Source organism: Phyllostomus hastatus, unplaced genomic scaffold (genome assembly GCF_019186645.2).
Source record: "Phyllostomus hastatus isolate PE091 unplaced genomic scaffold, TTU_PhHast_1.1 phas_contig_1162, whole genome shotgun sequence".
Lineage (NCBI taxonomy): Eukaryota > Metazoa > Chordata > Mammalia > Chiroptera > Phyllostomidae > Phyllostomus > Phyllostomus hastatus.
The window spans coordinates 12096894-12123442 of record NW_025333537.1 but is presented as its reverse complement, the minus strand read 5'-3'; the positions used below and the strand labels follow the sequence as shown (position 1 = coordinate 12123442).

The 26549-nt window shown below is 64.5% G+C and overlaps 1 protein-coding gene across 2 annotated transcripts in view; it reads right to left on the bottom strand.

Annotated features, from left to right (window-relative positions):
* Positions 1 to 7672, bottom strand: part of TMEM132B (transmembrane protein 132B) — a 151732-nt gene extending 144060 nt beyond the window's left edge. Inside the window, exon 1 of one of the 2 annotated variants that reach the window (XM_045841193.1) lies at positions 7397 to 7672. In XM_045841193.1, coding sequence (XP_045697149.1) covers positions 7397 to 7463 — 67 coding nt within the window. In that variant the 5' untranslated portion in view covers positions 7464 to 7672. The remainder of the gene's footprint in view (positions 1 to 7396) is intronic. The other variant, XM_045841221.1, reaches the window with a different exon arrangement.
* Between the last annotated feature and the right edge of the window lie 18877 nt (positions 7673 to 26549).

Below are 26549 nucleotides of genomic sequence, written 5' to 3'. Positions count from 1 at the left end.
GTGCACCACGAGGACAGGGGCCCACGCCTGCCTGGTCCCTGCCGAGTCACTGCCTCCAAGGCCAGTGCCCGTCCCAGCACAGACGCACGAGAAACTGTTGGGGCGAACGGGGGCGGGCGGGGCGTTCTGAGGGGCCCCGGGTGACGGTCCCAGGAAGATGAGCAGGGCCCATTTTACAGACGGGGAAACTGAGTCCCCGAGAGGCCAAGGGGCTAGGCCAGCACCCGCAGATCTCCCAGTGTCTCGAGGGAAGCCGGAAGCCTGCGTACGGCCACCCTCACTCTCCACACGCCAGCGGCGCTGACACGAGCGCCTGCTGGTGGATGCGGCCCACGGGCCACCAGCCACCCTCCCCCCGCTGGGAAGTTCCGACTCCCTGCCACCCTGGGAGCAACTTTTGTGGCACAATGACATCTGCCGTGTCCCCCACCTCATCCCCCCGCCCAGACTTGCCTCGGGAAGCACAGGGTTCCCTCGAGAGGCCGCCCCCTCTCACCTCAGCCCTCTGCCCAGGTGCCCCCCCGCCACTGACCTGGCCCCTCAGCTCGCCCAGGACGGCCAGCAGCAGCAGGGGACACAACCACAGGACAGATACCAGGGCAGGGACGTAGCAGAGCACTCAGCCCTGCTGAGACACCAGGGCGGGCAAAGGCACCGCCCGCCGCCCCCCCTCCCCCCACCCCAGTTCAGGAAGCACAGCCAGGGCCCCGCAGGCCCGAGCGCTGGCTGCCGCCACGGCTGGCCGCAGTGTCTCCCCCCGCCCAGTACAGAGAGCCCGGTGGGAAGCATTCGTGCCCACAAAGCCGATGTGAGGGGAGCGTCATCAACGGAGCTGCCCTTCCTGGGGCGGGGGGGGGGGCAGCGTGGGGCTCCCGAGCACAGCTGTGACGGACGAGGCAGGACCCCAAAGGGTTCATTTAGGTTCACATCCACAAAACAGCCGGCTCAGGGGCGCCCGGGGACTCCAGACACTCCATCGCCCTCAGTCATAAAATACAGCCAATCAAATCGGGCTCTATTGATTTTTTATGTAACAGTTTTGGGGCCGAAGCGCCAGGCGAGGGTATTGACCAGTCAAGGAGGCAGGTGTCGGGGGAGGGGTGGGGAGCTGCGGCCCGCACGAGGGCCATGAGGAGTGGGCCAGAGAGGCCCCGCCCAGGCGCCCGGCTTCTTCCTCTGCCGCCCCGGCGTGGAGTGGGGGATGGGGGTCCGCCCTGCGCTGAGCGGAAGGACACACACCACGTACCTGGACGGAGAGTAAAGGCGACAACCAGGGACCCTGCTTTATTGCTCCCGGGGGCACCCATCCCCGCCTGACATCAAATGACCTTTACGTGTTCACCCATCGTTTGTTTCATTGTGTCAATGTCGTCTCGCTCTGCTGGAACGACAGGTCCTCGGAACAGGGGGTGCTCCTCTTGTGCTCCCTACCGGTCCCCAGTGCTCAGTGCGGACTAACACGTCTGTGGATGGATGGATGGATGATGGATGGATGCATGCATGCATGCATGGATGATGGATGGATGGATGGATGGATGGATGAATGATAAATGGATGAATGGATAAATGGATGGATGGATGATGGATGGATGGATGATAGATGGATGAATGTATGGATGGACAGATGGATGGATGGATGGACAGATGAGTCGGCATCTCTTGAGCACTTGCTCTGTGCCAGGCACTGTGCAAACAACTCTGCAAGGATGTGCATTCCTCCTGCCTGGAACACCCTTCTCTGGCTTGGAGCTCGCCAATCATTTAGGTCTCAGACCTAAATGCTGCCTTCTCCAAGAAGTCCTCCTGGGTGACCCAGTCACTCCTCATTGGACCGCCTTGTGTTGAATATGAAGAGGATAAATTACTGCCTGGGACTTTCCTGTCTGTGTGTGTCAGCTTCTTGTCACTCTCTGTCACCCTGAGGCTGCCCTGGAATGCAGGCCCCTGAGGTCACAGGCGCCCAAGCCTGAGTGTGGGGAAACTGAGGCAAAACTCCAGGACAAAGAGGCACCACAGGGGCAGGAGAGACCGGAGTCAGGGGCTTCGGGGAGGAGACCTCTCCCTGCCACTCATGGCTCCATGGTCTCCAGCAGGACCCTGCCTGGCTCGGAGCCTTGGCGACCCCATCGGGGGACACAGCCGAGCCCCTACCCTCCCCCCGGGCAGTCAGTGAAATCCCAAAGTGAGAAGCCACAGGGCCGGCCTGAGGGGCCCCTGTCCTCTGCAGCTGTCGCTGTCACGGAAGGAGCCCACCAGCCCTCCCCTGCTGCCCCTCCTCCTCCTGGGACCCCACGGGCCGGCTGCCCAGCCCCGCCGCCGCCACTGCTGGGTCCCCGACCCCGCGGCAAGGCCACAGAGGTAGGTCAGGGCCTGCTGTCGCCTGAATGTCTGCCGCCCCCAGAAGTCCATATGCTGCAACCGTCCCCCCAAGGTGACGGGGTCAGGAGGTGACGCCTTTGGGAGGCGGTGAGGTCTTCGGGGGAGCCCCCGTGATGGGGTCGGCGCCCTCACGGACCCCAGAGAGCTCCCGCGCCCCTCCCGCCGTGAGAAGACGCGGAGACTTGGGTTCGCACACCATGCGGCCGTGCTGGCCCCTTGACCTTGGACTTCCCAGACTCTAGAACTGTGAGAAATAGATGTCCGTGCTTTGTCAGACACCCGTCTGTGGCGGTCAGTGACAGCAGCCTCGTGGCGGAAGGCCAGGCCCACTTTACAGACGGGCAAACCGAGCCTCGCTGAGGCCCAGGGCCTGGGCCAGACCCCCCGCTGTCGGGGGCGACACCAGACGCGGGGTCTCGGTGCCAGCATCACCTACCCTGTGATGTCGGCCCCTAACGAGACACGTCCACGGGCAGCGGTGGCCGTCCCCGGCCTTCCGCGCCGGCTCAGTTCCCCGCAGCGCCAAGCCCCACCCTGCTGCCATGCCCCAGGGCTCCCTGCACTGCTTAGCGACATTAGAGGGACCAAAACTCCCCAATGCAGGTTTCTCGAAAAAGACCCAAGTCCGCCCTCAACCGAGACACGTGCGCGGGCCTCCCCTGGCCCAAATCCGTCTCCGAGCCCAGTGAGCTGCCCATGGGTCTCAGCGCCCAGGATCACGGGGGGAGGGGAGGGGCACCGACTCAGCCGACACACTGTGGGTGCACGCCCATCCTTTGTGGCCGTGTGACCTTGCCCAGGTCACAGCATCGCACTGGGCCTCAGCCTCCTCATCTGCAAAATGGGGCCAATGCGAGTCCTCGCCCCATCGGGACGGCCGAACACTCGGCACGATGCAACGTGGGCGCGAGGGGCGTCGGAGGCCTCACAGCCAGGTCCTGACGGGGGCTGGCTGGCTCTGATTCCGGGGTACACGGGCGTGGGGCAACCAGGAAGGAAAGGGAAGGCAACCGCGGCACGGCTGTCTGCCCAAGTCTCACCCTTGGAGGGGACCACCCACTCCCTCCAGGGCACGGAACGTGAAGGCCTCCCAGCTGCCCACAGGGCAAGTCCGGTGTGGTGCCCATGGCTCTCACCCTCAGTCTGCGTCCAGAGATGGACTCTTGCAGACAGAGAGACAGAGAGAGAGAGAGACAGAGAGAGAGAGAGAGAGACAGAGAGAGAGAGAGAGAAAGAGGAAAGGAAGTGACAGACCCCAGTGAAGGCCAGCCCATGGAAGGGACTCTGACGCCCGCCACCCTGGAGCACGCGTCCGGCTCGTCCGGCAGCCCCTGCCCCCCCTCCGTGCACAGAGCGGCGCCGGGGCGGGACCCCTGACCCCTGACCCCTGACCCCGCGCGAGTGCAAGCCAGTGACGCAGCTTCCCCCCCCCCACACCCCATGGCCTGGGAGCCGAGAGGGCAGCCCCGGGCCCCGGGGGGCGAGGGCCCTGGCGCCCCAGGGAGGGGGCCCGCAAGCCCGGGGCGCCCGCAGGAGCGCCAGCTTCCATCGCCACGCCCTGGCCATCGGCCCCGCCGGGACGGTTTGCTGCCTGTCTCCCCCAGCGGACGTTCGCCCTGCGGCCGCACCAGGCGGCTCTCATTCGCGTGACCTTCAGCTCCTTCATGGAGCCCGGGTCGGTACGGGGCCGTGGGCGGAGGTCCTCTGCCAGAAAGGGGCCTTTGCTGGGGGGCCCTGCGCGGGGCGAGAACGTCCTGGGAAAGGAGTTTCCAAGGCAGCGAAAGTGTGGGCGCCATGAGCCCCGGGCTGACACCCCCACCCCCTCACTGTGAGACGCCCCCCCAGCAGGCCCCGCCCCGCGCCCGAGGCTCCGCCTCCCACGTGCACGAAGGGGCTGGCGGCGGGCACGCTCGAAGTCACGCTCTCGCCGTGGACGTGCACTCGCGCACTCTGGGGGAGGGGGAAGGGCCGGTGGCACCACCACCACCCCGTGACGCCGCCTGGGGTGCCAGGGCTGCTCCCCACGGGAACGGGGCCATGCACCTGCCGAGCCCCAGAGCGGCAAAGGGAAACGGGCCCTCGAGACCCCCACTCCGTTTCCGGCCGGGCGCACACGGCTGGGGGCGGGGCGCGTCGGGAGGGGGGGTTCTGGGGAAGGGCTCTGCCGGCCCAGGCACCGCCCGCCCAGACTCCGCGCCAACAGGCTCCGGGTTTCTTTTCCTCGCCGCCTGCGTCGAGGCCACCGCCACCTCATGGTTGGCCTCGGCACCAACCTCGGGCAGGACTCCCCGCCCCCAAATCCCCTGCATCCGGGGGAGGGGGGCAGAGGCAGGGACGGGGTGGGGGGGCAGGCAATGATTTACTCTGGGAACTTCCCCTGTCCCACCAGTAAATCACTCAGGGGAGGGACGGCATTTGCATACCGCTGCCTGCCCCCACCCAGCGCCCCCTCTCCGGAGAGCAGCCCCCCACGCGGCCCCCCCACCGCGTCCCTGCTGCCATGAGGATGGAATACGCCCCATGCCAAGGTGCCAGGCACCACTGAGGGCCCTCGGCCGAGAGGCCTCCCGCCCCGCCCCCGCAGCGGGCTGGGCCCCTCACAAGGCCCCTCTGTCCGGGCCCGCCACCCACCCCGCTGTTGCAGGCCCGAGCACAATGGGTCAGCGGCGCGCGGCGCGGCCAGCTCCGCGGCGGGGACTGTGGCGGCTGCGCTCGTTTGCAGGGCCGGAGCAGGCACCACAGCGCTCGAATAATGGGGGCCCCCCGGTCGCTAGGCTGTGGGATTTGTGCTGACTCTTACCGAGCACAGTTCCATATGTTTAAGCACTTTGCGCGGCTGAAAGAAGTACACCCACCGCGCTCTTCACCATGGCTGCTGCCCACGCAGGGGGGAGGGGGGCGGGCGCAGGCAGACAGGCCCTGCGAGTGCAGGCGCAGCGCCTCTCCTCCCGCCGCTGAGCTCGTCCAGCGCCCCTGCCAGGGCCTCGGCCGGCCGGACGAGGTCAGCCAACCCGGCCAAAACATCCCTCAGGCCCCACCGGCGGCGGGGGAGGAAGCGCGGGTGCATTGCCTGCAAACCTTTCCACCAAACGGGAGGCTGCTAAGTATCTTTCAGGAATTTCAGCCTTGTTTTCTCTCCAGCTCTCCTTCCTCGCTGGTGCTAAATATAGAGTTATCAAACTGTCTCTCTCCGCGTCCCTGGTGGGGATCGGGTGGGGATGGGGGGGCGGGGGAGACAGACAAGTGCTTCCAAAGACCCGGCGGTGGCACGTGGCCGGAGCTGCCCGGCAGGGCCAGGAGCGGACCTCACCGGCGGCAGGGCGCCCCCCGCAGGAGCACCAGGCCTCCCAGAGCCAGCCTCCCAGAGCCAGCCCCGCGCGCTCCCACGGCCAGGGGAAGCGGCGGAAGGCGGGTGCGGACTGCACCGTTTTCTCACAAAGCATGAGGCAGGCTGCTCCTCGGGGAGATCGCCAGCCAGCACCCGCTCTGGAGAACAGGCAGCGCTGACCCCCGCGGAGAAGCCAAACAGAGACACAAGTGCAACCTTCCAGTCCCGAAGGGAGGACTGCCACGCATTCTGGACGCAGGTCCCGGGGCCTCGGCTCCAGGGACGCCGCCCGGACCCCCCCGGGCGCAGCCCCTCTGATGCACCAGAGACCAGCCTGAGAGCAGCACAGCTCCGGGCTGGAGCTGCAGCCCCGCGTGCGCGCGGCGGGACCCGCTGCCCAGACCCAGCTGAGGCCGAATGCCCACGGATGCCTCCGGCCGCAGGGCTCGCCCCCCCCACCCCCCGCCACCGCCGCCACCGCCGCCACCGCGGTCTTATTACACACTCCGGGTCACCAGAGGGCACCTCGGAGGAAGGCGATATTTACTTTTTCCATGCAAATGCACATGAAGTTGGCGGCCGCTCCTCATGCAACCTTCCCCCACAGCGAGAGCTGAAAAGTTACACTTGCATTTTCCTGCTGCACTCCGAGGGCGGGCGGGCGTGTGTGGCTTGTTTGCTAAGAAAACGAGGAGAACGTTTTCCCGGAGCCCGAGCCCAGCCGCCTGCTCACCGATCAATCACAGGTCCTGGTTGTGCACGGTCTGCAGCACCGAGCGCTCCAAACGCAGCGGGAACCTTGCTGCCCCCGGTGCCGAGGGACCTGTAGGGTCTTTCTCCGCTGCTTGCGGTGGGGGGAGGGGAGGAACTGGCATTTTGGGATGAGCTCCCTCCAGCACCAACAGGGAGCCACACCAAGGCGGCGGCGGAAAGGCTTTCCAAACTCCAGCGGAGACAGAAAATACCTGTTTTTGCCTTTCCCACTCACTAGATTCCGGCGACAGCTGTGCGGGGGCCAGCAGAAAGCCTGGCTCCCCGGTGCCCAGGCCACGGCTCCGGGCGGCACCCGGTTCCAAGGAGGCCCCACATGCCCGGGGTTGCCTGGCCCACGTGGGGTCAGGGCGCTGGGGCAGCCCGGCTTTGAAACAGGAGGCGAGCGGCAAACTGCACCTCGGCCAGGGCGAGGCCACCTGGGGAAGGGCCCTTTGGGAGGGGGTATGAAAGGAGAGTGCCGCTGCCCGTGGGGAGGAGCCGGGACGTGCCAGCCTGCGCCGGCGGACGACCTGACGTCTGGGCCCGCAGGTGTCCTGGGAACTCACGGCCCTGCGACCACCGGGACCAGGGAGCCAAGAGGGGCTTCACCAATGCCCTGCCACAGCAAAACCCCGCGAGAACCGAAACCTGGGGGATGGCGCCCCGAGGCGGAGCAGGGAGGGGGCTAGATTCCAGGAGGCGCGCCCCCACTCGCCTCCGGAGGCTCGGCGCTCTGAAAGGACCCGCAGGGGAGCTGGGGGTTGGGGGAGGAAGGCGGTGCGTGCAGGAGACCCCTGGATCCCCAGCGTCTCCCCAGATCGCTCCAAGTCTGGGAGGAGCGAGCTGCCGGGGACTTGAGGAGGTGGCCGCTCTGTGCAGGAGCCAACTTTGCGCGCGGCGGCCGGGGTCGGGGATGGGGTCCCGGGGACGCGTTACCTGGGCACCGGAGCGCAGTCAGCGCCAGCAGGAGCCCGAGCGGCGGCGCCCGGCCCGGGGGCGGCATGGTCCTTGGCGCGCGGTGGGTGCGGCGCGGAGCTGCTCTTGTCGCGCGCCCGGCCCGGCCCGGCCCGGCCCGCGGCTCCCGGGAGCGGCCCGGGAGGCTACGCTCCGGCTGCGGGCATGGCTCGCTCCCCCGGCGCCGCTCTTCCCCGGACGCAGGCGGGCGGCGCGGGCGGCGCTTCCTAGGCTGCGCCGGGGCGCGCTCTCCGGGGCTCGGCCGGGCGCGGAGGGGAGCGGGGGCCCGGCTCAGCACCCCGCGCCCTCGCCGGCGGCCCTGCACTTGGCCCGAGTTGCGTGGCCCCCGCTGCCGCCGCCGCCGCGGCTCCTGCGCCCCAGCGCCCGTCCCATCCCTGTCTCGCCGCCGCCGCCGCCACCGCCGCCGCCGCCGCCGCCGCCGCCTCTGCCCGCGCCAGCTGCCGGCCGCCCCTCGAGCCAGCGCGAGTGAGCGAGCGAGCGAGAGAGCGAGCGCCGGGAGGAGGGAGGGGCGGCGGGGCCGGGGGAGGGGCCGCCGCCGGAGACCGGGCAGCGGGCGGCCGCCCGGCGATAGGCGGCGGGACGTGCCACTCCCTGGCGTCCCCGGGGGAGGGCGCCTGGACGCAGAGCCCGGGGGAGACGCGCGCGCGGGGGTGGTCGGGGGCCGCGTGGGGACAGGTACAGTCGGCGGGGCGACCTGCCGGGCAAAGTGCGGGCGGAGCCGGGCGGCTCGGCGCGTCCTGGCGGGAGTTCCCAAGGTCGGGGGCCGAGGGGCGCGGCGGAGGGTCCTCGGAGTGGGGCAGCGACGCCTTCAGGGGAGGGGTCTGCAGGGACTCGGGGCGGCGAGGCTCGGCGCTGACAAGAGATAGATGCGGCAGGGCTTGGGGATGCCTCTGGGGAGGGGAGGGCGGCGTGGCCTCCGGGGGTCGGGGGTGCCTGAGGAGTGTCCGCAGGGCAGGGGGCAGGGGCACATCAGGGGTCCCGGAACAGGTCGAAGGTGTCCTGACGCTGCCCGCCCAGGCGGGAAGCAGGGGCCCTCGGAGGCCCTGATTCCCTGGAGCGACAGCACGCCCCTTCCCACTTCCCGCAGGCCGCGAGAGCGCGCGCCGGGGTGCTGTGGGGGGCAGGGGGCGAAGGCCAGAGAGGGCAGGGAGGGCAGCGGTGCAGCCGAGGCAGAGAGGAGGACTGGGTGGTCAGCTTCCTCCAGGCAGGAGCAAGGCCTCAGCCGGCTCACAGTGCCTACGATGGAGAAGTCCTCATCTTAATGGGCTCCGGCGCACCCCTCAACCCGGGCAAGGCAGCGGGGGCGTGGCCAAACGCACGCACGGCGCTGGCCACCCCTGGGAGCAGGGCCTGCGGCCCTCGGATGCTGTGAAAGCTGCCCCACCCAGCTGCAAAGGCCAGGGCTCCCCGGAGTGGGCACCCGTGCTTGGGTCCTCGCGCTGCCCCGGGCACCCTGGTCCCGGCCCCCGGCTCCGGTGTCTCAGTTTCCCAGGAGAAAGTGTCAGACTTTCTGGACCTCGGGGGTGCGGGGTGACGCACAGACAGTTTGGGGAGGGTTTCTGTGCCCCCCCCCTCTAGGTGTGCCACCTGGAGCCCGCTCCAGCCTCTCCGGCCTCAGTTTCCCTGTCTGAGATGGGGAGGCCATTGCGGCGCCCGGCTGGCGCCCCGGAGCACGCCCGCGAAACCCTGACCCGTGAGGTGCGGGCTCATGCAGAGGGATGCACTGTGGACATTAGTATTCTCGTCATTACGGTCATTATTATTATGTATCTGATTTCCCTCTGCAGGCCCAGAGCTCACATCAGAGCGTCCTCCGCCCCTCCCAGCTGGCGAGGGGGCCGGCGGGGGACAGGGCACCTGCTTCATTAGTACAGACAAGCTCATTAGCAGAGGCAGCACTCAGAGCTTCCCACATAAAAGAGGGAGAAAGAGCTGGGGGCAGGTGGTGAGGCCGCAGCCCAGGTTAACTGAGAAAGGCTTCCTTTCCAAGGACCCCCGTCCTGGGCGAGCCCCCCACCCCCACCCCATGGGGCCCCCTGGCAAGGCCCGGGCTGCCCGGGGAGCCACGTAACAGGCTGGACAACGGGCAGTCTCCTGGGGTCTGGAGTGGCCCGGTGGAAGGCCCGCCTGCCTGCCCCCTCTCTGTGACCGGCTCCCCAGCTGGGAGGATGAGCCACCAGAAGCTTCCAGGCCGCTCTCGGGACCCTCCGTGCACAGCCACCCCGGCCACCTCTCCTGTTTCCCGCTCTCACTCCGGAGTGCTCGCTGGGCTCCTGCTGGGCCCCAGGCCCCAGGCCCCTGTGCGGTGCCGGGGAGAAGGAAAACAAGTGGAGGGCAGGCACCCTGCCCCCCGGGAGCTTCCTGTCTCAGGTGGGGCTGTGCACACACAGCTCGTGGGGGGGAGCGCAGGGGAGATTGGGGCCCGGCCCCTGGCCGGGGGTGTCCTTGCCAAGGTGCCTCACGGGTGTGACCAGGCCGCGGCTCAGAGAGAGCTGGGCGTCTGTGGCTGAAGATGAGACGTCGTTTTCCGGCAGGGGTGCATGTGAGGGGGTGAGCCAGTCCAGGGGGTCCCCGAGCAAGGGTCACACGGTAGCAGGTGTGGTGACTGACAGTGACTGCCCTCCCCCCACCCCGCTCAGGACCGCCGCGTCACACCCCAAGAGTCACTTGGCTGTCTCCAGGGCCGGCGGCGGCTGGGAGCGTAGGCCCGTCCACCTGCCCAGCTCGGCAAGCTCCCCCGGACCCGCGGGGCCGGCCCTGCAGCCACCGGGCCTCCCGGGCCATCCGCCCGCACACCGTGTCCCCACCTCCGCACCTTTGCCCCGGCGGTGCCCTCTTCCCGGCACACCCTGCGCGGCTCTTCCCAAGACCCGCTCCTTCTCCCTTCGGATCTCCGCTCAAATGTCACCTCCTCTGGGAGGCCTTCCCAGACCACACGGTCTAAAATGGACCGCCCCCACTCTGCCCCAGTCCCTGTCTGGCCCTGTCCCCATCTTGTTCTGAGGACTGCTGTGGCAGAGCCCACGGAGACAGACAGACTTCCCGCCCGCCCGGACGGGAAGGAGGGTGTGTAGCCAGGGAGCGCAGTGCGAGGGCGCCGACAACGCCTGAGCCAGAGGCTCGGAAGAGGGTGCGGTTCTGACGGTGGCTTCCCCACCCCCCGGCTGTGTGACTTCAGACGGCCCCCTAGCCCTCTCTGAGCTCCTGTGTGACAGTTGCAGCTCTGCCTCAGCCTGTGCTGTGATTGGATGAAGATGCCCACCCATTAACCAGGTCCCTGAGTCTGGGTCTAACGGGGGTATTTCTGGTGTTGGTCTGAGCAGGAAAAGGCCTTCCCTGGTCCTGAAGGGCTGGGGGGCTGGGGGGGGCTGGCAGAGATGGGGCACCGATGACCTAGGAGACCCCAGGGCTGGGCAGGGCCCTCCCCTCCCTGCCACCCTATGTCCCCCTCCAGCAAACCCAGAATCCCACCCCCAGTCTGGGGAAGGATCATGAGAATCTCCCAGAGCCCAAACTGTCCCCTTGTGCACAGATAGGGAAACTGAGGCCAGGAACGGCCCTGCCCCAGGCTCTGTGAGTGTGGGGGGAGCAGATGCAAGTAAGAACCAGCCTTACCCCGCGGCCCAAGGCCCTCGGCTGGGCGCTAGGCTCCACCCACCAGCAGCTGCCCCAATGCGGCCCTCCCCCGCCCCGCGTGCTGCAGCTCGGCCCACGCTCTGGCCCACGAGTGTAGGGCGACGCTGCCATCTCGTGGCTGCGGCTGGTACTGCGGACGGGACCTGAGCCTCAGAAGGCAGACTGAGGACAGGACGAGGCGGTGAGGGAGGGGGCGGGGGCGGCCGAGGTTTGAGGGGGGCGGCAAGGCAAATAGATTTCCCACTCGCCCCACATCGCAGGAGCTTTATGAGACCCCTTTATGCTTTGCACCGCCAGCACTTCCAACAGGCAGGCGATGACCCCCGACGTGACCCACCCGTCGAGATGCTGGTTGCAAACATGGACCGTCTTCCTTTCCCACCGCAAACACTCGTGGTTAGCCGAGCCGGCCGCTGGCATTTCCACCAGGGACCAGAATCGACTCCGGGTACCTTTCCACCCCTCTGGGGAACGGTGCAGGGAAGGGGCGCCTCTCCATACAGCAGCGGGGCTCACGTACCTAGGAAATCAAGAAGGGAGCCGTTCCGGGCCCACCTGGCCACCTGGGCCAGCGACCAAGTGGAGCAGGCTCTTTAGGGCAACCGTTCTGGGGACCCCCGGCTTCGGGTACCCCGTCTCTCTCTGTGTCCTTTCCCCCACCTTACAGATTCCTGCAGACCAGCTGCTAACTGCCGGCCCTCCCAACCACAGGGAGACGACAGCCTTCACAGCCAGCTGCCCGGCCCCTCCGCCAGCTTGTCAGCCCGAGTCTCCCTCACCACGGGGCTGCGGGCGCCAGGACAGCACGCAGCAGGCAGTGTGGGCTGAGTGAGTGGGTGGGTGGCCCTCGGGGTTGGCCAAGGGCCCCAGAGGGGTCGGGTGTGGGGGTTTAACACGTGCTACATTGCACTTTGGGTGGCGAGAGCTCGGTGCAGTGTCCCAATGAGGTACCCCAGAATGGTACACTTAAAACCTATGTCATCTTATTAACCAATGTCACCCCAATAAACTTAATTTTTTAAAGATTTTATTTATTTATTTTTAGGGAGGGAGAAAAGGAAAGAAACAGCGATGTGTGGTTGCCTCTCGAGCGCCCCCTACTGGAGACCTGGCCCACAACATGGGCATGTGCCCTGCCTGGGAATCGAACCAGAGACCCTTTGGTTTGCAGGCCAGCGCTGAATCCACTGAGCCACACCAGCCAGGGCCCAATAAACTTAATTTTAAAAGGTAAGGGGGAAAAACATGCTAGCACAAAACAAAGACTAGAAAGGAGTGACGGCAGGACCTCTGATACACGCCCAGCAGGCAGGGCTCGATGGGCCTTACCGCTCTTCACTGTGCTAACACGCACAGGACGTGAAACCTGCCACTTCGCCCTCGTCGGCGTGTACAGTTCTGTGGCATCCGGTACACGCCCAGTGCCGGGCGCCCCTCGTGCTGTCATCCGGCTCCAGAACATTCCATCCGGCTCCAGAACATTCCCGTGCCCCCTAACAGAAACGCTGTGCCCAGCTCCTCCCCCACCCTAACCCACTCCTCCCTCCCCCGGCCACCAAACTCCTTCCTGTCTCCATGGACTCGCCTGTTCTGGACAGTTCACTGCAAACCGGACTGTAAAATGAGTGGCCTTCCTGTCCGGCTCCTGGCACGGAGCGTGTCCACGGTGCGCCCACACTGCAGTGTGAGTCAGCACTCACTCCCTCCCGTCTGAGGCGGAGTAAGACCCCACTGCAGGGGGGTGAGACACCAGTGGACTGGCCCACCTGTTACTCAGTATTCGGGCCGTTTCCACCTTTCTTTCTTTCAGCTACTACGAACAGTGCCACCGAAACACTCGTGCACAAGTTTCGTCGGAGCAGCTGGCTTCATTCTTGGGGGCTCACACGTTTCCGTTCATCCATCTCAGCCATCTGCTTGTTTTATGGCAGAGGAAACTGAGGCAGAGAGATGAAGCAACTTCCCCTCGGTCACACGGCCAGCCAGCAAGCAGCGGAATGGGATCTGACCCCAGGCGGTCTGACTCCCGGGCGTGCTAGCCCCTCCAAATGGATGGGTTACACCTCCCCCACCCACCCCTGCCTCCGTACCACCCTAGACCCCCAGAAACTCAACGCAGAGCCCTCTTCCTTCCCAACAGGCTTCCAATTGGTCTGAGTGGCCATAAGCCCCGCCCTAGGGGCTGAATCCTGACAGGCCTCAGCCAATCACATTCCTTGTGCCAGAAGGAGGCATGTGACCCAGTTCTGGCCAATGAGATGCAACGGGGAAATTCAGGAAGATTGAAGTCATTGAGCAGGTGATGGAGGCAAAGGTCCCTTTGCTCCCTGCACCCCTTCCCTTCTTGGCATCTTGGGGAGTGAAGTCGTGATGGGAGGGCTCTGGCAGCCTCTTCTGACCTGGAGGCACCACGTCCTGGAGCCACAGTGCTGTCGGCAGCCTTCCCGGCCGGTCGCCGAGGTGACGAGGTGCATTGTGTGAGCACAGCTATCTGGCCAGCTGTTCCTTGCGGCCCAAAGCGGCCTCGCTGATAAAGGCCGGTATGGGGAACTCCCAAGTGGACGAGGATGCATACTTACCACCCAATAAACAAATCACATGGTGGGAAAAAAAACAGAAAAGTATCCTCCCTTTGCAGTGACTTTGTGAGGGTTATTTTTCAAATTATGTTTCTGGCAGAAACTCGAAGAGGCAGATATTGAAAAAAACACATTGCCCCACCGTTCAGAAATCCCCACTTCTCACCGGGACCATGTTCTCCCCAGCCTCTGCTCTGAGCATATTCTGTATATAATTCATTAAAGATGAGCTCCCATCACGGGTATTGTTTTAACGTGTTCCCTGCACTCAATGACACATTACGACCGTCTTCCCGTGCCATTTAAATCTTTTTCTCCAGGACAGTTTTAATGAGAACAATCTGATCGTTGGAAATGTCACGACGGTTGGAAATGTTTAACCAGTGCTCACGTTCCCGAACATTTCGGGTCGTGCGCCGTTTCCTCGATGTTCAGAAGCAACAGGCACGTCCCTGCCCCCTTCCCCATGCACATGGCTCGTCCTTCCGCGTCTGTCCCCAAAACCGGGTTGTCGGGCAAAGGCGTGTGTGGCCGGGGGCCATCACCTCCAGGGCCCCTCGAGACAGCGGCACTGACGCCAGCTCCTCGGAGTGCCTGGCAGGCGCCCACTTGCTCAGATCTTGAGCTGAGGTCCACAAACTCAACCCTGCTTGTCCTGTTCTTCTTTAATGTACGCCCTCTGCTCTGTGCAACTAATTACAGATTGCCCCTTCGGGTCAGTTCTTTGTACAGGATGGCATGTTGAGTGAGGAGATAGCAACGGAACTTAGAAACTTAGGGGAAGCCAACCGGGGTATGACTTTACCCTCACTCACTATCATCACGGTCAACCCACCTCCTTGTGGTGAGCTCTGGGTGGGGCGGGGTATTGTGCTGTGTGTCGGGAAAATGGGCGGGCTTGTTCCCCTCTGCTTAGTTAGCTCCTTCTCCTGACCCCATAGGCCTGGGTACACAATTTTAAGTATTGTGTATCTCTCCTGCGCGTTCTGGTTTTCCTTTCGTCTCCGTTCAGGAGCGCCTCCTGTGGGAAAGTGAGAGCACATCGAGTACCACACCAGGATTAATACTGTTCATTAGCTCTGCAGGGCGTGCAAAGCCCCGCAGCTCGGCGGAGAGGCGGGCAGTGAGCCAACCCACGACAGGCTGGGTGGGAGTACGGGAACAGCAAAGGACATTTGGCACCGGTGCTGGCTGCGGTCCTCCGCAGTCCTCCCTCCCGGGGGGACCCAAGTTGGAGCCGATCGCCTTGCCAAATCATTGCGTTTCGCCTACAGAGGGCCAAGAGATTTCTTTGGATCTGGAACCACGGGGCTCTGAGCGGTGTTCTATTTTACAGTGACTAAACTCTAAATCAGAAGGGATTCAATGGTCGCCTCATCCAAGTGTCCGTGGCTTCAGGCTCGGCTGGTTCCAGAAGCCCAATGTCCTCAGGACTCTGCATCGGGCAGAAGAAGGGCAGGAAAGGAATATCATTGGCCACAGGGAGTTCACATACTTATCCCTGGACCAATCATTGTGTCTGAGGGGATGACTATGCAAATCAGCCAGGCCTGAGTCACATAGAGCTGGAAAAGGATCGGCTCTGCCCGGACCCCACAGCCTGGGTGTGGGGGACACTGGGTCCCCCAGGAGAATCAGTGTGCTGCTTTCAGGAGACAGGTGCAGAGGGGGTCAGGACGACGGGCGTCCACTGTAAGGTGACTCGGCGTGAAGGACAGACCGGGACAGAACGCTGCTCCGTGGGCCAGGGAGGCTCCTCCTGCCCCTGAGTTCCCACCGCATGCCCCTTGGTTCTGCTTGCTGGGGACGGAGGTGATGACAACAAAATTAAAAGTTTAAACATGGCTGCATTCCCTCCAGCATAGAACAAGTCCTGTACTTTGGCACTCGAGCTGGGTTACCCCAGTTTTTCACAGCCCAAGCCTCTGAGTAAGGCGGGGGTCTCGGTTCAACATACCAGCAAGGTCCCGGACAGAAGCCCGAAGCAGAGCAGTGTGGTTCTCAAACACCCCGCGCCAGTCCCAGCGTCGGGCCTCCTGCCCGAGTGGAGGAAGCCGGGTGGTCAGCAGGGGCGCCCGTGACCCGTCAAAGGGGATCAGCCCTGCCCCACTGTTCAGTAAGGCCCTCCCATGTGGCAGCCCATTCCACCCTCCCAGCCAAAGGATGGGGGTGTTTTGCCCCCATTTTACAGATGAGAAAACTGAGGCTCGGGGGTTTCACTCAAAGGGCAGAGCTGGAGTTTGAACGGAGACCTCGCTGTCCCCAGGGCCCTGCAGGGGTCTCCACGGTGCTTGTCTCCAGCTCTTCGGAAGGCCGATACTGACATCAAGATGCAGAGCTGCCAGCCACCGGGGTGACACACTGTGTCTCGGGGCACCCACCCTGGGGAGTGGCAACAGCTTCCTGGCCACTGTGTCCTGTGGTCGTTAACCACCGAGAACTGCTGGACTGCGCCCCCCATGCTGAACTTGAACTTCCTGTGCTCTCAGGGCGGTGATGGGAGCTCACCTGTGGAAGCCAACCAGCCGGAAGAGCGGGGTGGGGGGCCTGCTGGAAACGCTCGACCACCCCCACCCCTGCCACGAACATTCGAGTGTCTTAAACACGCCAACGTGCGGAGCTCAGCGGCAGCCCCAGGCCGCCCGGCCCCTGTTCTGGGTGGGAGGGGCCCCGAGCTGACTCCACGCCACCGTGGACGCCCCCCCCGCCGCCCGCTGCAGCGCCCTCGGAGCCGCACCACCCACAGTGCACTGCACTCATCTCCTTGACATTTACAGATTCGTCACGTGTGCTGAGCTCACCTGGAGTGGAAGGAGCACTTTTATTAATTGCATAAAAGAGGGCGTGTGTGTGAGAGAGTGAATAAACAAAGCGAAGAAGAAAACAAGGATGAGTGTGCGAGCCTTGAACAAACTGGCCGTGGCCGGCACCTTCGCACGGTGACCCCTCGGGGGCTGAGGACAGGGCGGGTGGTCGAGGTGACGCTCGGAGAGGCTGGTGCCTTGCCCTCACACCCGGGGTGAGGGGGGGTGGTGAGCGAGAGCCCGGCCGGGCCTGAGGACGCCGTCTGGCTGCTGCAGGTGAGAGCCGGCAGGGAGCATCCGAGTGGGAGACGCCGCGTCGCCCGCATCCCGAGACTGCGGGGCGTTCCGGGACGTTCCGGGACACGCAGCCCCTCCCGTCTGCTTCAGAGCCTGAATCCCTCTCTCCACCCCCAGAGGGGCACCTCTGGGCGTGACCCTGGCCGTGGGCGGATCCTGCAGTCAGTGCCCACCCGCTCCCGCCCCCAGGGCCCCCCTGGACTGGGCCCAGGCGCCCCCTCTTCCTGCCCAAGGCCCGTCGAGAGAGCGCGTGCCGCCGGGAGGAGAGGCTGCAAACGCCCAGGAGCGCTGCTCACAGCCTCCGCCAGCCCCTGGCTCCGCCGGCGAGGCCCTGGTTACATAAGGACGCCGGCTGCCGGGGGAAGGGAGGCTGTGCCTGGCGGGTTTTTCCCCGACAAACAAGGGAGGGGGGAGCGAGCGAGCGAGCGAGCGAGAGGAAGGAAGGAGAAGGAGACGAGGTGGAAACTGCCCTCCCTGAACCTGACTCACTCTTCCTCTGGGTGTTGGCCAGCCCCTCCCGTGTGCATGCTCGGGGACGCCACAGAGGATCGAACCAGACTCCCTGCTCGTGCGAGGCTGACGTTCCACGGCGGGAGACTGTAAGCCCGACGTATGGTCGGTCAGAGGAAGGGAAGCCCAGGAGGGTGTAAAACAAGCACCAAGGAGTTTTTAAAGGGGGGGAGGGCGTCAGGAGAGGCTCCGCTGGAGGTGTGACGGGCGAGCGGACACGTGGACGCCGAGGGCAGAGGCTGTCCGGCAGCGGGAGCCGGACGTGCAAGGGCCCAGGGGCCGGACCGGGGAGGAGACCCACAGGCCAGGTCGGGGCTTGGCGGAGGCCGTGGCTGGGAGCAGCTGCTGCCCGGCACCCACAGAGCAAAACACTGAGCCCCGCCGCCACCACCACCACCACCACCACCACCTCCACGCAGGCTGGGGGACGGAGCCCGCATCCCACATCCGACACCCTGATTTCAGACCCTGAGACCCCGAGCCTGGGCGAGACCCCGGGGCCTCGGCCCCTACCTACGGACCGTGAGCTAAGGAGCGGGCGCTGTTTTAAGCTGCTGCGTTTTTAAGTCACCGATGATGCAACAACGGAAAACCGCGGCACAGCGGTCCGGTATTTCCCAGCGTCTGCTGCGTGCGGCTCCCAGCTTGGGGCTGGAGGCGCCGCCGTGGGCCAGACAGATAAGGGCCGTGTCCCCACGGGGTCGGTATTCAAGTGGGGGAAACAGGCGGGGGGCAAGGGAACGAACGAGGTCACGCCAATGGGGTAACACGGACCCCCAAAAGCTGAGGCCCGGGCGGCTGGGCCCCAGGCCAGGGGTCGATGGCCCATGTCTAGCCAAGGAGCTGCACCTGGGAAGCCTGCTCCCAGCAGGCAGAACTGGGGCCAAAGCGCCCCTCCAGAGCCCAGCGTGCCTCGGCCTGCCCCTCCCCCTCCCCGCCCACCACTGGGGTCTCCACAGCTCCCTTCCTCTCTCCTCCGGGCCGTCCACACTCGGGGCCCCCCACCCCGGGGCCTCGGCCTGTGTTCTCACTCCCTGCGCCGGGAATCTCTTCCCCCCGCCCCAGACCACCGCAGGGCTGGCCTCCTCCCATCTTCCACGTTCCTCCTGGGACAGCCTCTCTTCCGAGACTCTTGCCGACCACCCCTCCTAAAGCATCCTCCGCACCCACAGATCCATTCACCCGCCATGTTTCACTCCCTGCCGCCCACCGGTCGTGCTCCTACGTTGAGACATTGATGAGTTTGTTGCTTCTCTGCTCCGCCGGGGCGTGAGCTCCCAGACCACAGAGGGCGCGTCCCTGTCCCCTAGGTCCTGGGGCAGTGCCTGGGGCAGCTCCCCGCACCTGGAAGACGCTCAGTGAACGTCCCATTGACTGAACGACTGGAAAATTCCTCTGATCAGCCAGTGCTTGCGTCGTGCCTGCCAAGAGGGGGGAGACAGTGAGAAAGGAATAATTCATAGGAAAACGAAAACCCTGAGCTATAGCGAGACAGCCATTTGCATGACGGCAAGCACGGAAAGTAATTCCACCTCCGAGTGTACATGCGCGCGATTCCGATGCAGCCCCGTCGTGAACGGCCCACCGGGATGGAAACCGAATCCTCCCATGGTCTCTTCCCCGCCGTGGCAGAGCAGTTCCGGTCGCTGCCGCGTGGCACCTGCCAGCTGCTCCAGACACCGTCAGCTCTCTAACGCAACACCCATCCCCGCTTCCCCCTCCCAGGCCTCCTTGCTCTGCAGAGGTAGGAGAGCTACGTGCTCATCACCCCAGACTCCCCTGCAGACCTGCTTCTGTCCCGTGAGATGAGAGGGCAGAGGGCGAGATATAGGCCGGGATGGCCTCTGTCCACCAGAGGCAGGAACAGAGGTGGCCGGCCAGGCCTTGGGCCTTCTTCCTGCTTTAAATGCAGCCGTGATGTCTGGAGCTGCAGCAGCCATCTTGTGGCCATGAGGAGAAGGCCAAAGACTCACAGAGATGTTTGGCCCTCTGATCCCTGAGCAACTCCAGCATCGCCCAGAGACAACCACCTCGAGAACTCTGGATATACGAGGAAAGTGAGTCCTAATTAAGCCGAGAGAGTGAGATGTCCTGGTACCTGTGAGCCAAGGTCATGTCTTACCAATACAGCAGCTGTGCACTTCCTGGCTGCGCCGCCCACATGAACCAAGGAGTCCACTTTCCCAGCTAGGACCACTGCCCACCGCCCCCACAGCCCCGAGAGTGTGGATGAGCCGGCTAGTGCCTCCGCTTGTCAGACGAGAGTCTGGGCCTCAGAGAGACGAAGTGACCACCCAAGTGTCCCCGGCCAGTGGGCCGTGTCCAGAGAACAAGGGTGGACGTCTACACGGGCCCACTGCTGCCTCCCCTTCTGACACAGGTCCCAGCTCCAGCCGAGTGCATGTCCCCGCAGTCACCGTGCCCCCTCAGAGAGGTCAGCCCTGGGGATGAGGGCAGGCGCCGTCCAGGCCGCAGACCCTGCACCGTCCTCCTCCTCTCGGCTGCTCCGGGCGCCCAGTGCCCCCTTCAGCCCTCAACGAAGCTAACCAGCGCCTACCAGCCCGGGATCCTTGGCGCTGAGCGGTCCCTGCTCACGTTCCCTGTCTCCGGGGGCGGAGTCTCCTTCACTGACCCTAGCCACGGGCTGCTACCACCGAAAACTCGATTTGACCGTGCGGCCCTCGAATCACATCGGCCGGGCTCGCAGCCTCGCCAAGTCTCTCCTGCAGCGTAGGACACCCAGCGGGACAGAACGGGACGCTGAAACCGGGAACAGGGACATCGGGCGGGGCCCAGAGGACGCCGAGAACCTCCGACCTCTCAGTCACTCGGAGCCTGCCGGGCCAAAGGCTGTCCCCACTCTCTCCTGTCTAGGGAGACAGGCCGTCCCGTTCCCAAAACCGAGTGGTGAGCTCACGGGGGGCAGGCGCCTTGCAGGGGGACCCCCGCCCCCCGAAGATCCGCCCCCACTGGGATCCAGGACTGCTCCGCAGCTCAGGCACATCCTCTGGCCCAGGGCGACAGAGGTCGCCACCACAGCACCACAAGGTGTTGTCGATAAATGTTGACGGAAGCCGGAGGAGCACGGGAAAGCGTTCGACCAAGGTCAGAAGAACTCGCCCCCGGACCCAGCGGGAGTCATTGATCTGGGTGGGGCCCTGACGAGGGATTCTGGAGGCGACGTGTTAGCTTCTGTCCCCGGAGGGGGCCCTAAAGCTCATTCAGTGGGTGACAGCAATGGGGACTGGGTGGTGGCCCCTCGGTCCAATGAGGTGAGGTAGCAGAGCTGCCCGAGGTGGAGGAGGGGACCGAACTCGGGGCGTCACCGTGACGAAGGGTTACCATGGCGACCCGCACACCCACGACTCTGCCTCCGGAGAGCCCAGAAGATGCTTCCTTGCTCTGGGGCCAAGGAACTTCCTGTGAGCGGCACCTCTGCTGACGTCAGCCACGGGGACAAACCCAGAGGGTGGCAGAGGGTGGCGGCTGCCCTGACTGTCTCGGCCCCACGGACCAGCTCTGTGTCCTGCATTTGGGCCCTGTGAGAGGCCCTGCATCCATCCATTTGTGCCTGGGTAGCACTTGTCACTGTGTCCCCCCACCCCCTCAGCAGATGACAGATCCTGTCATCTCCTTGTCTCCGGGGGGATGTGACTCCCAGGGAGAAGCCTCTAAGGGTTCATTCTCTTTATCATCCAAAGACCCCCGCTCTCTGGTTCTGGGGTCCTAACCTCGGAGGTCCACGGGGACCAGGCTGAGTAAGGTAACTGAGTGACACAGGGTGGGTGCAGGGCGCTAGGGAGTGGTGGGGACTGCGGCACACTGGAGGGCACACGCTCCGCTTCCGGGTGCTCAGACTGCACGTGTGAGAAGCGGCCTGGGGACAGGCAGGCGTGACCCCAGGTGAATGAGATTTCAGGAAACCTCAGGCCAGCGGAGCTCAAAATAGAAACCCACTTGAACAGCAGAGGAAAGGCAGGGAGGCCCCAGGTAGGGCCCGTCCTGGGAGCCGCCCTGCTACCCGTGGGGAAGCCCCCGCCGGCTGAGTCTTCACAAGAAACCTCACACAGTACATGCCAACTGGTCCCTTTAAAAGACTCCGAGTGACCGCCAAAACTGAGCACGCCACCCAGTTACTTCTTGGCCACGCTGCACACATGTTCTGTCATTTAATTCCCACGACCCCCTGGGGCCGGTGCAACTATTCTCCTCATTTTGTGGATGAACAAACTGAGGCACAGAGGTTGCCCACAGCCACGCACACGGTAAATGGTGGAGCCTGGATTCAAGCCCACCCCATCCAGCGCCAGAGTCCGGGTGCTTAATTGAGGCCTCACCCCCAACCCCCAACAAGAGTGTGGGCACCCAGACTTCAAGCTGGGAGCTACCGGCCTGCAAAAGCAGGGGCGGAGAAGCGGTGCCCGTGTCCCGGGGCGTCCGGGGCCCATCGTGGTGGCCATGCCGCACAGGCTAACGCTGTGCCCAGCGCCCTCGGTGTGGACACCCTCATGCTCCTCATTTGTAGCTGCGGACACCTCGCAGCTCCCCGGGTGCCATTGCGATCAGCTCCTTTTCCGAGAAGCAGCAGGACTCGCCCTCGAGGCCTCCAGGTAGCCCGGCCGACCAGGTACGGTGCTCACCGCAGGTGTGAGCTGCGCTCTGGGGCCGCCGTACCTGCGCTGTGCCCCCGGCCTCTTTGAGAGGGACCCTTGTCCTCAGGACACACCCGTCCTGGATGCAGGCGGCCCTAGCTTTCCAGACTCTGAGGCCAGACCAGGAGGGGACTGAGGCTGCAGGGGAACCGGGCTCCTTGGTCACACCTGTCCTGGTGGCCACGGCTGGCGCCACAGCAGCCAGTGTGATTCTGACCAGGTCCCTCGGTCTGGTCCAGAGGAGGTTCCTGTCGCCTTTCATCATTATTAAGAACAAGCTCCGTGTCCCGTGCACACCAGGCGATGGACTCGGATCCGCCCCTCCACCTGGAGGGGGCTCCGGCTGACAGTGGGGAGCCCAGACCGGTGTGGGCTGAGCACCGGGATCAGCTGAGGGCAGGAGAGAGGCGGAGAGAGCGAGGGAGAGAGACAGGGACGGAGGGAGAGAGAGAGAAACGGAGTGGGACCCGCCTGCAGCGTGCCCGCCACGTGGATGTGGTTGCTGCGTCCCGAAACAGGAGACGGGACAAGCTGGCTGAGGACCGGGCCTCCTGAACCCGTGCCCCCCACCGCCCCAAGACTTGGGGGCTGGGCGTGCCTGAGTGCAGCCATGTCCCTCCCCTTCTGGGGAGGGGACCCAGCTTGTCCTCTGGGGACCACAACTGAGAACGAGCCCTGGGGACCTTGTGTGAGGTCCTGGGCCCAGCCGTGCCTGAAGGCCATCCTCGGACTTCCCAGTCGCATTAATAAAGGCTCTCCTCTTCTGCCGTAGAGTCACGCCGGCCTCTGTACCTTCAACAGGTTTTAAGGGACGGGATCCTGTCCAGACATGTTCACAGATGGAAGTGCCTGCGCAGGGCTGTCGCCTGTCAGGTGGGCCTGTCTGTCGCCCGCCCCCAGCCACAGCTGGGAGTGGGGAGTGGTTAAGAACAGCCAATGATTTATTTGTTTTTAGAGAGGGAGCAAGGGAGGGAGAGAGGGACAGAAACATCAATGTGTGGTTGCCTCTTGAGCGCCCTCTACTGGGGACCTGGCCTGCAGCCCAGGCCTGTGCCCTGATGGAGATGGAACCCGTGACCCCTCGGTTCGCAGTCTGGCACGGAACCCTCGGAGCCACACCAGCCGGGGCGAATTGTAGAAAGCTGCATTCACACTTCTACCTCTGAAATACATCCTGAGACGAACAACGAAGTGGCCGAAATGCGGTGTTATCTCTTCTCTCGCTGCTGGTCTCCTGCTGGAGAAAGTGGGCCGTTGCATGTTTCAAAACGCACGTTTCTCGGAGACGCAGTAATCAATGCCCAACAGAGAGCCGCGGTCAAGGGCACGGGCCAGGGCCCAGCTCCAGCGCCTCCGGGCTGCGTGACCTCGGGCGCGTCGCCCGGACCCCGTGCCTCGATGTCTGCATCTGCAAAGCGGGCAAGCGACAGCCCTCACGTCTGGGACTGACAGGCACGCTCCGTGAGTGACGGCACGAAAGCCAGCCGGGACGCGGGCTGCCACACACCACGTGACACACGACCGACGTCATCGGGACGTTCTCAGCCCCGCCCTCACACGTGTCCAAGTTTCCGACCGGGATCTTTGCGCGGCAGAAAAGGCCGCCCCGCCCCCCGCGGCTCGGAGGGGGCCTGGGAGCGGACGCGGGCGCCAGCCGCCGCCTCCCGCTGGCTCCCTCCGCGGGAAAAGCACGCAGCAGCCCCGATCTGAGCGCCTCATTACAATTACATAATGCTAATTGCCGGCTTTGTGTTCCGTTTGGCAACTTGTTAAAGTAATTGAACAAAATATAACTAATGAACAATTATAATGAAGTTCATAATTAGGTCCTCCAAACACTTGATAGGGAAAATATTTCAGGTGTTTTTTTTTTTAATCACTTTTCATGTTTCAATTACAGCTGACGGGTGACACCGAATTAGTCTGAGGGGTCCAGACCCCGGTGACCCGGCGCTGTGTTGCTAAGTGACCATCGCGATCACCCCTTCCGGCCGCTGCGAACAGCGCCGCCGTGAACGTGGGTGTCCAGACGCCCGCCTGAGTCCGTGCGTTCGATCCTCTGGGGTGCCCCCCTCGGGGTGGGATGGCCGGGGCACAGGGTAGCTCTGTTCCCCTTCCTGGGGCGCCATGAAAGCCCTCCCACAGCCGAGGCCTCACTCCATGCTCCCTGGCCCCCGCCCCGCCCCGGGACGCAAAAGGGATCTTCGTTCTCCACGTGCTCATCACGTCCTGAGAACACGTCCCGCGCCTCAGACAGCGCCCCCTGTGGGCCTGGGAAGTGTTCACAGCTGCCGGGGCCGCCAGGGTCGGAGCCGTGGCCCTCTCTCTCTCTCCCTCTCTCTCTCTCCCTCTCTCTCTATGGGAAGGCTGGCGGACTCCCAACCTAAAAATAAACCTCCACTCCGAAGAGCGGATATTAAAAATGACCTTGTCACCTTGACAGAGTAGCTAATGATGCCACGGGGGCAGAAGCCCATCCATCAAGGGTTGCACTTTCCATCTGGGCAGCCGAGGGAGCGTGCAGGACGACAAGTGGGGGGGGTGAGGGGTCGGAGAGGCTGCAGGCTCCCAGGCCCCGACGCCTCCACCTCCCGGCCCCTCCCCCAACGGCGTGGCTCACGCGGAATCCAGCAGCCAGGCAGAAGGGCTGACCTCCCCGGATTCAATTTGCAGGGTCAACCATGCAAGAACCAGGCCTAATAGAATTGTCACATCTGCGTCGCAGCCATCAACACGAGCGTGCCGGGTGTGAGCACGAAAGCAATTATGTGACACAGACTCGGGCAAGACCCTGACGGTCCCATCGGTGGAGAGGGATCGCTGCTGGGTCGGGTTATTTCGGGAGAAAAAAAAAAAAAGAAAGAAAGAGAAGAAGGAAAGCCACGGAAACGCATCCATTCCGAGATGGCAGAGAGCCCCGGCCGCCCTCCACACCGCACCCCCCTCGCCCCCCACGAGGACGGTGCGGCGGAACCCTCTCGAAAGCACCCTCATCTTCAGAGGAGAAATAGCGTCTTTTTTAAAACCCACAATTCCAGCCACGCGGGAACAACGGGGCGTGCCGTTCCCGGAACGCTGTCTTTTAAAGTTTCATGACGCACGAACGGGTGCCCCCCCCCACAACTCTCATTGGGGCGGGAGCACGTGACAGTGTCGGTGCCGCCGTCGGAGTGACTCGGAAACCATACATGGCAGTCGAGGTGTTCCACTGAGGTGTGATTTTTTTTTTAAATCTAGACATTCAAGAACTATCCCCCGCCCAATAAAAGACCACAAAATGAGGTTCATTAAAAAAAGGATTCTTTTCATTCTTTTGGGGAGCCCTTCCCGGGAAGAAGGTGGGTTTCAGTGAGGTGAACGCCGTGAGCTGGCTCCGCCCCGCGGACAAGACCACCCACCCCCCCGCGCCACCCCCACCCCCCCACCAGCGGATGCAAGCAGCCTGGGCCCTCGGGTGGCCCTGCGAAGCAAAGCCACCCAGCCACCCTGGCCCACCCACCGTCCTCAGGGCTGTGACAGGAGAAAAACTCTTTCCCGGCCGAGCTGGATTCGGGGATGCTCGTGATGGCAGCCTAGCCGGCACCCCAGCCAGCACCCCAAGGACCACACCCGTACCTCTGTGTGCCGCAGTCCTCGGCAGGCTGGGCCCCGAGTGTGGGGGCTTGTTCCCCACGAGACCCTCGCCCAGGGCACGTGAAGCCCCCAGGGAAGGGTCTCCTTTGTCCCTGCACGGTCCCGGGTGGGCCTTTCCCGGAACGTGGGTTTGGGCGCTCTGCCGGGGGCTCGGGGTCCAGGTGAAGGAGCAAACTGGGGGGCCTGCGGGATGCGGAAGGCAGGGACGGGACCGGCTGACAGGTGCCCGCAGGGACAGTGCAGGGATCTAAGCCAGCGCAGAGGAGCAGGGCGTGGAAGGAAGGGGCGGGCCCGGGCTCAGGCACCCCACCCGGTGCTCCAGGGTTCCCCAGGAGAGCCTGCCTGCCCGGCCAGAAGGGGGGGGCGGTGGAGGAGGTTCCCGGAGCGGGGAAGGCAGCGCTGATGAGGAACAGCCCGCGCGTGGGCGGCAGGGCTGGAGGGATGAGCGGGACCACGGCGTCAGGGCGCCCCCGCCAGGCCGCACTGCAGACCCACAGCTTCCCGAAGCTGCTGGGGGTTGGGTCGGGCGGGGTGGGGCCGCCGCGGAGAGGAGAAGGCGGCTGCCGGCAGGTGGCGGGTTCTCCGAGTGTGATACTGGGGCCAAGGCACGGGAGGCTGTGGTTCCCGGCCGTCTGTCCCTCATTAGGGAAGCTGCCAGCCCGCCGATTAATAAGGACGTGTGGGTGTGGCCCGCCCGGACACCTTGCCGGGACGGGAGGGCACAGCAAGGAGGCCTTGGCCACTCCTCGGCCGGTGTGAGCCGGTCCGGGACTGGCCCGAGCCCCGGGGGAGGACTGGCAGGCCAGTTGGTCACCTGGGGAGGGTCAGCCCAGCCTGGGGGCAGTCACCAACCAGGGTTCTTCCAGCTCAAGGCTCATATCTCCCCGACGACCACTCTGGCGCCCCCAGCACGTCCAGGTCCCAACACCCGGAACCTGTGAAAATGTCCAGTCGTGTGGCCGGGGGAGCGGGGGTTACGGCTGCAGACGAAACTGACCTCGCT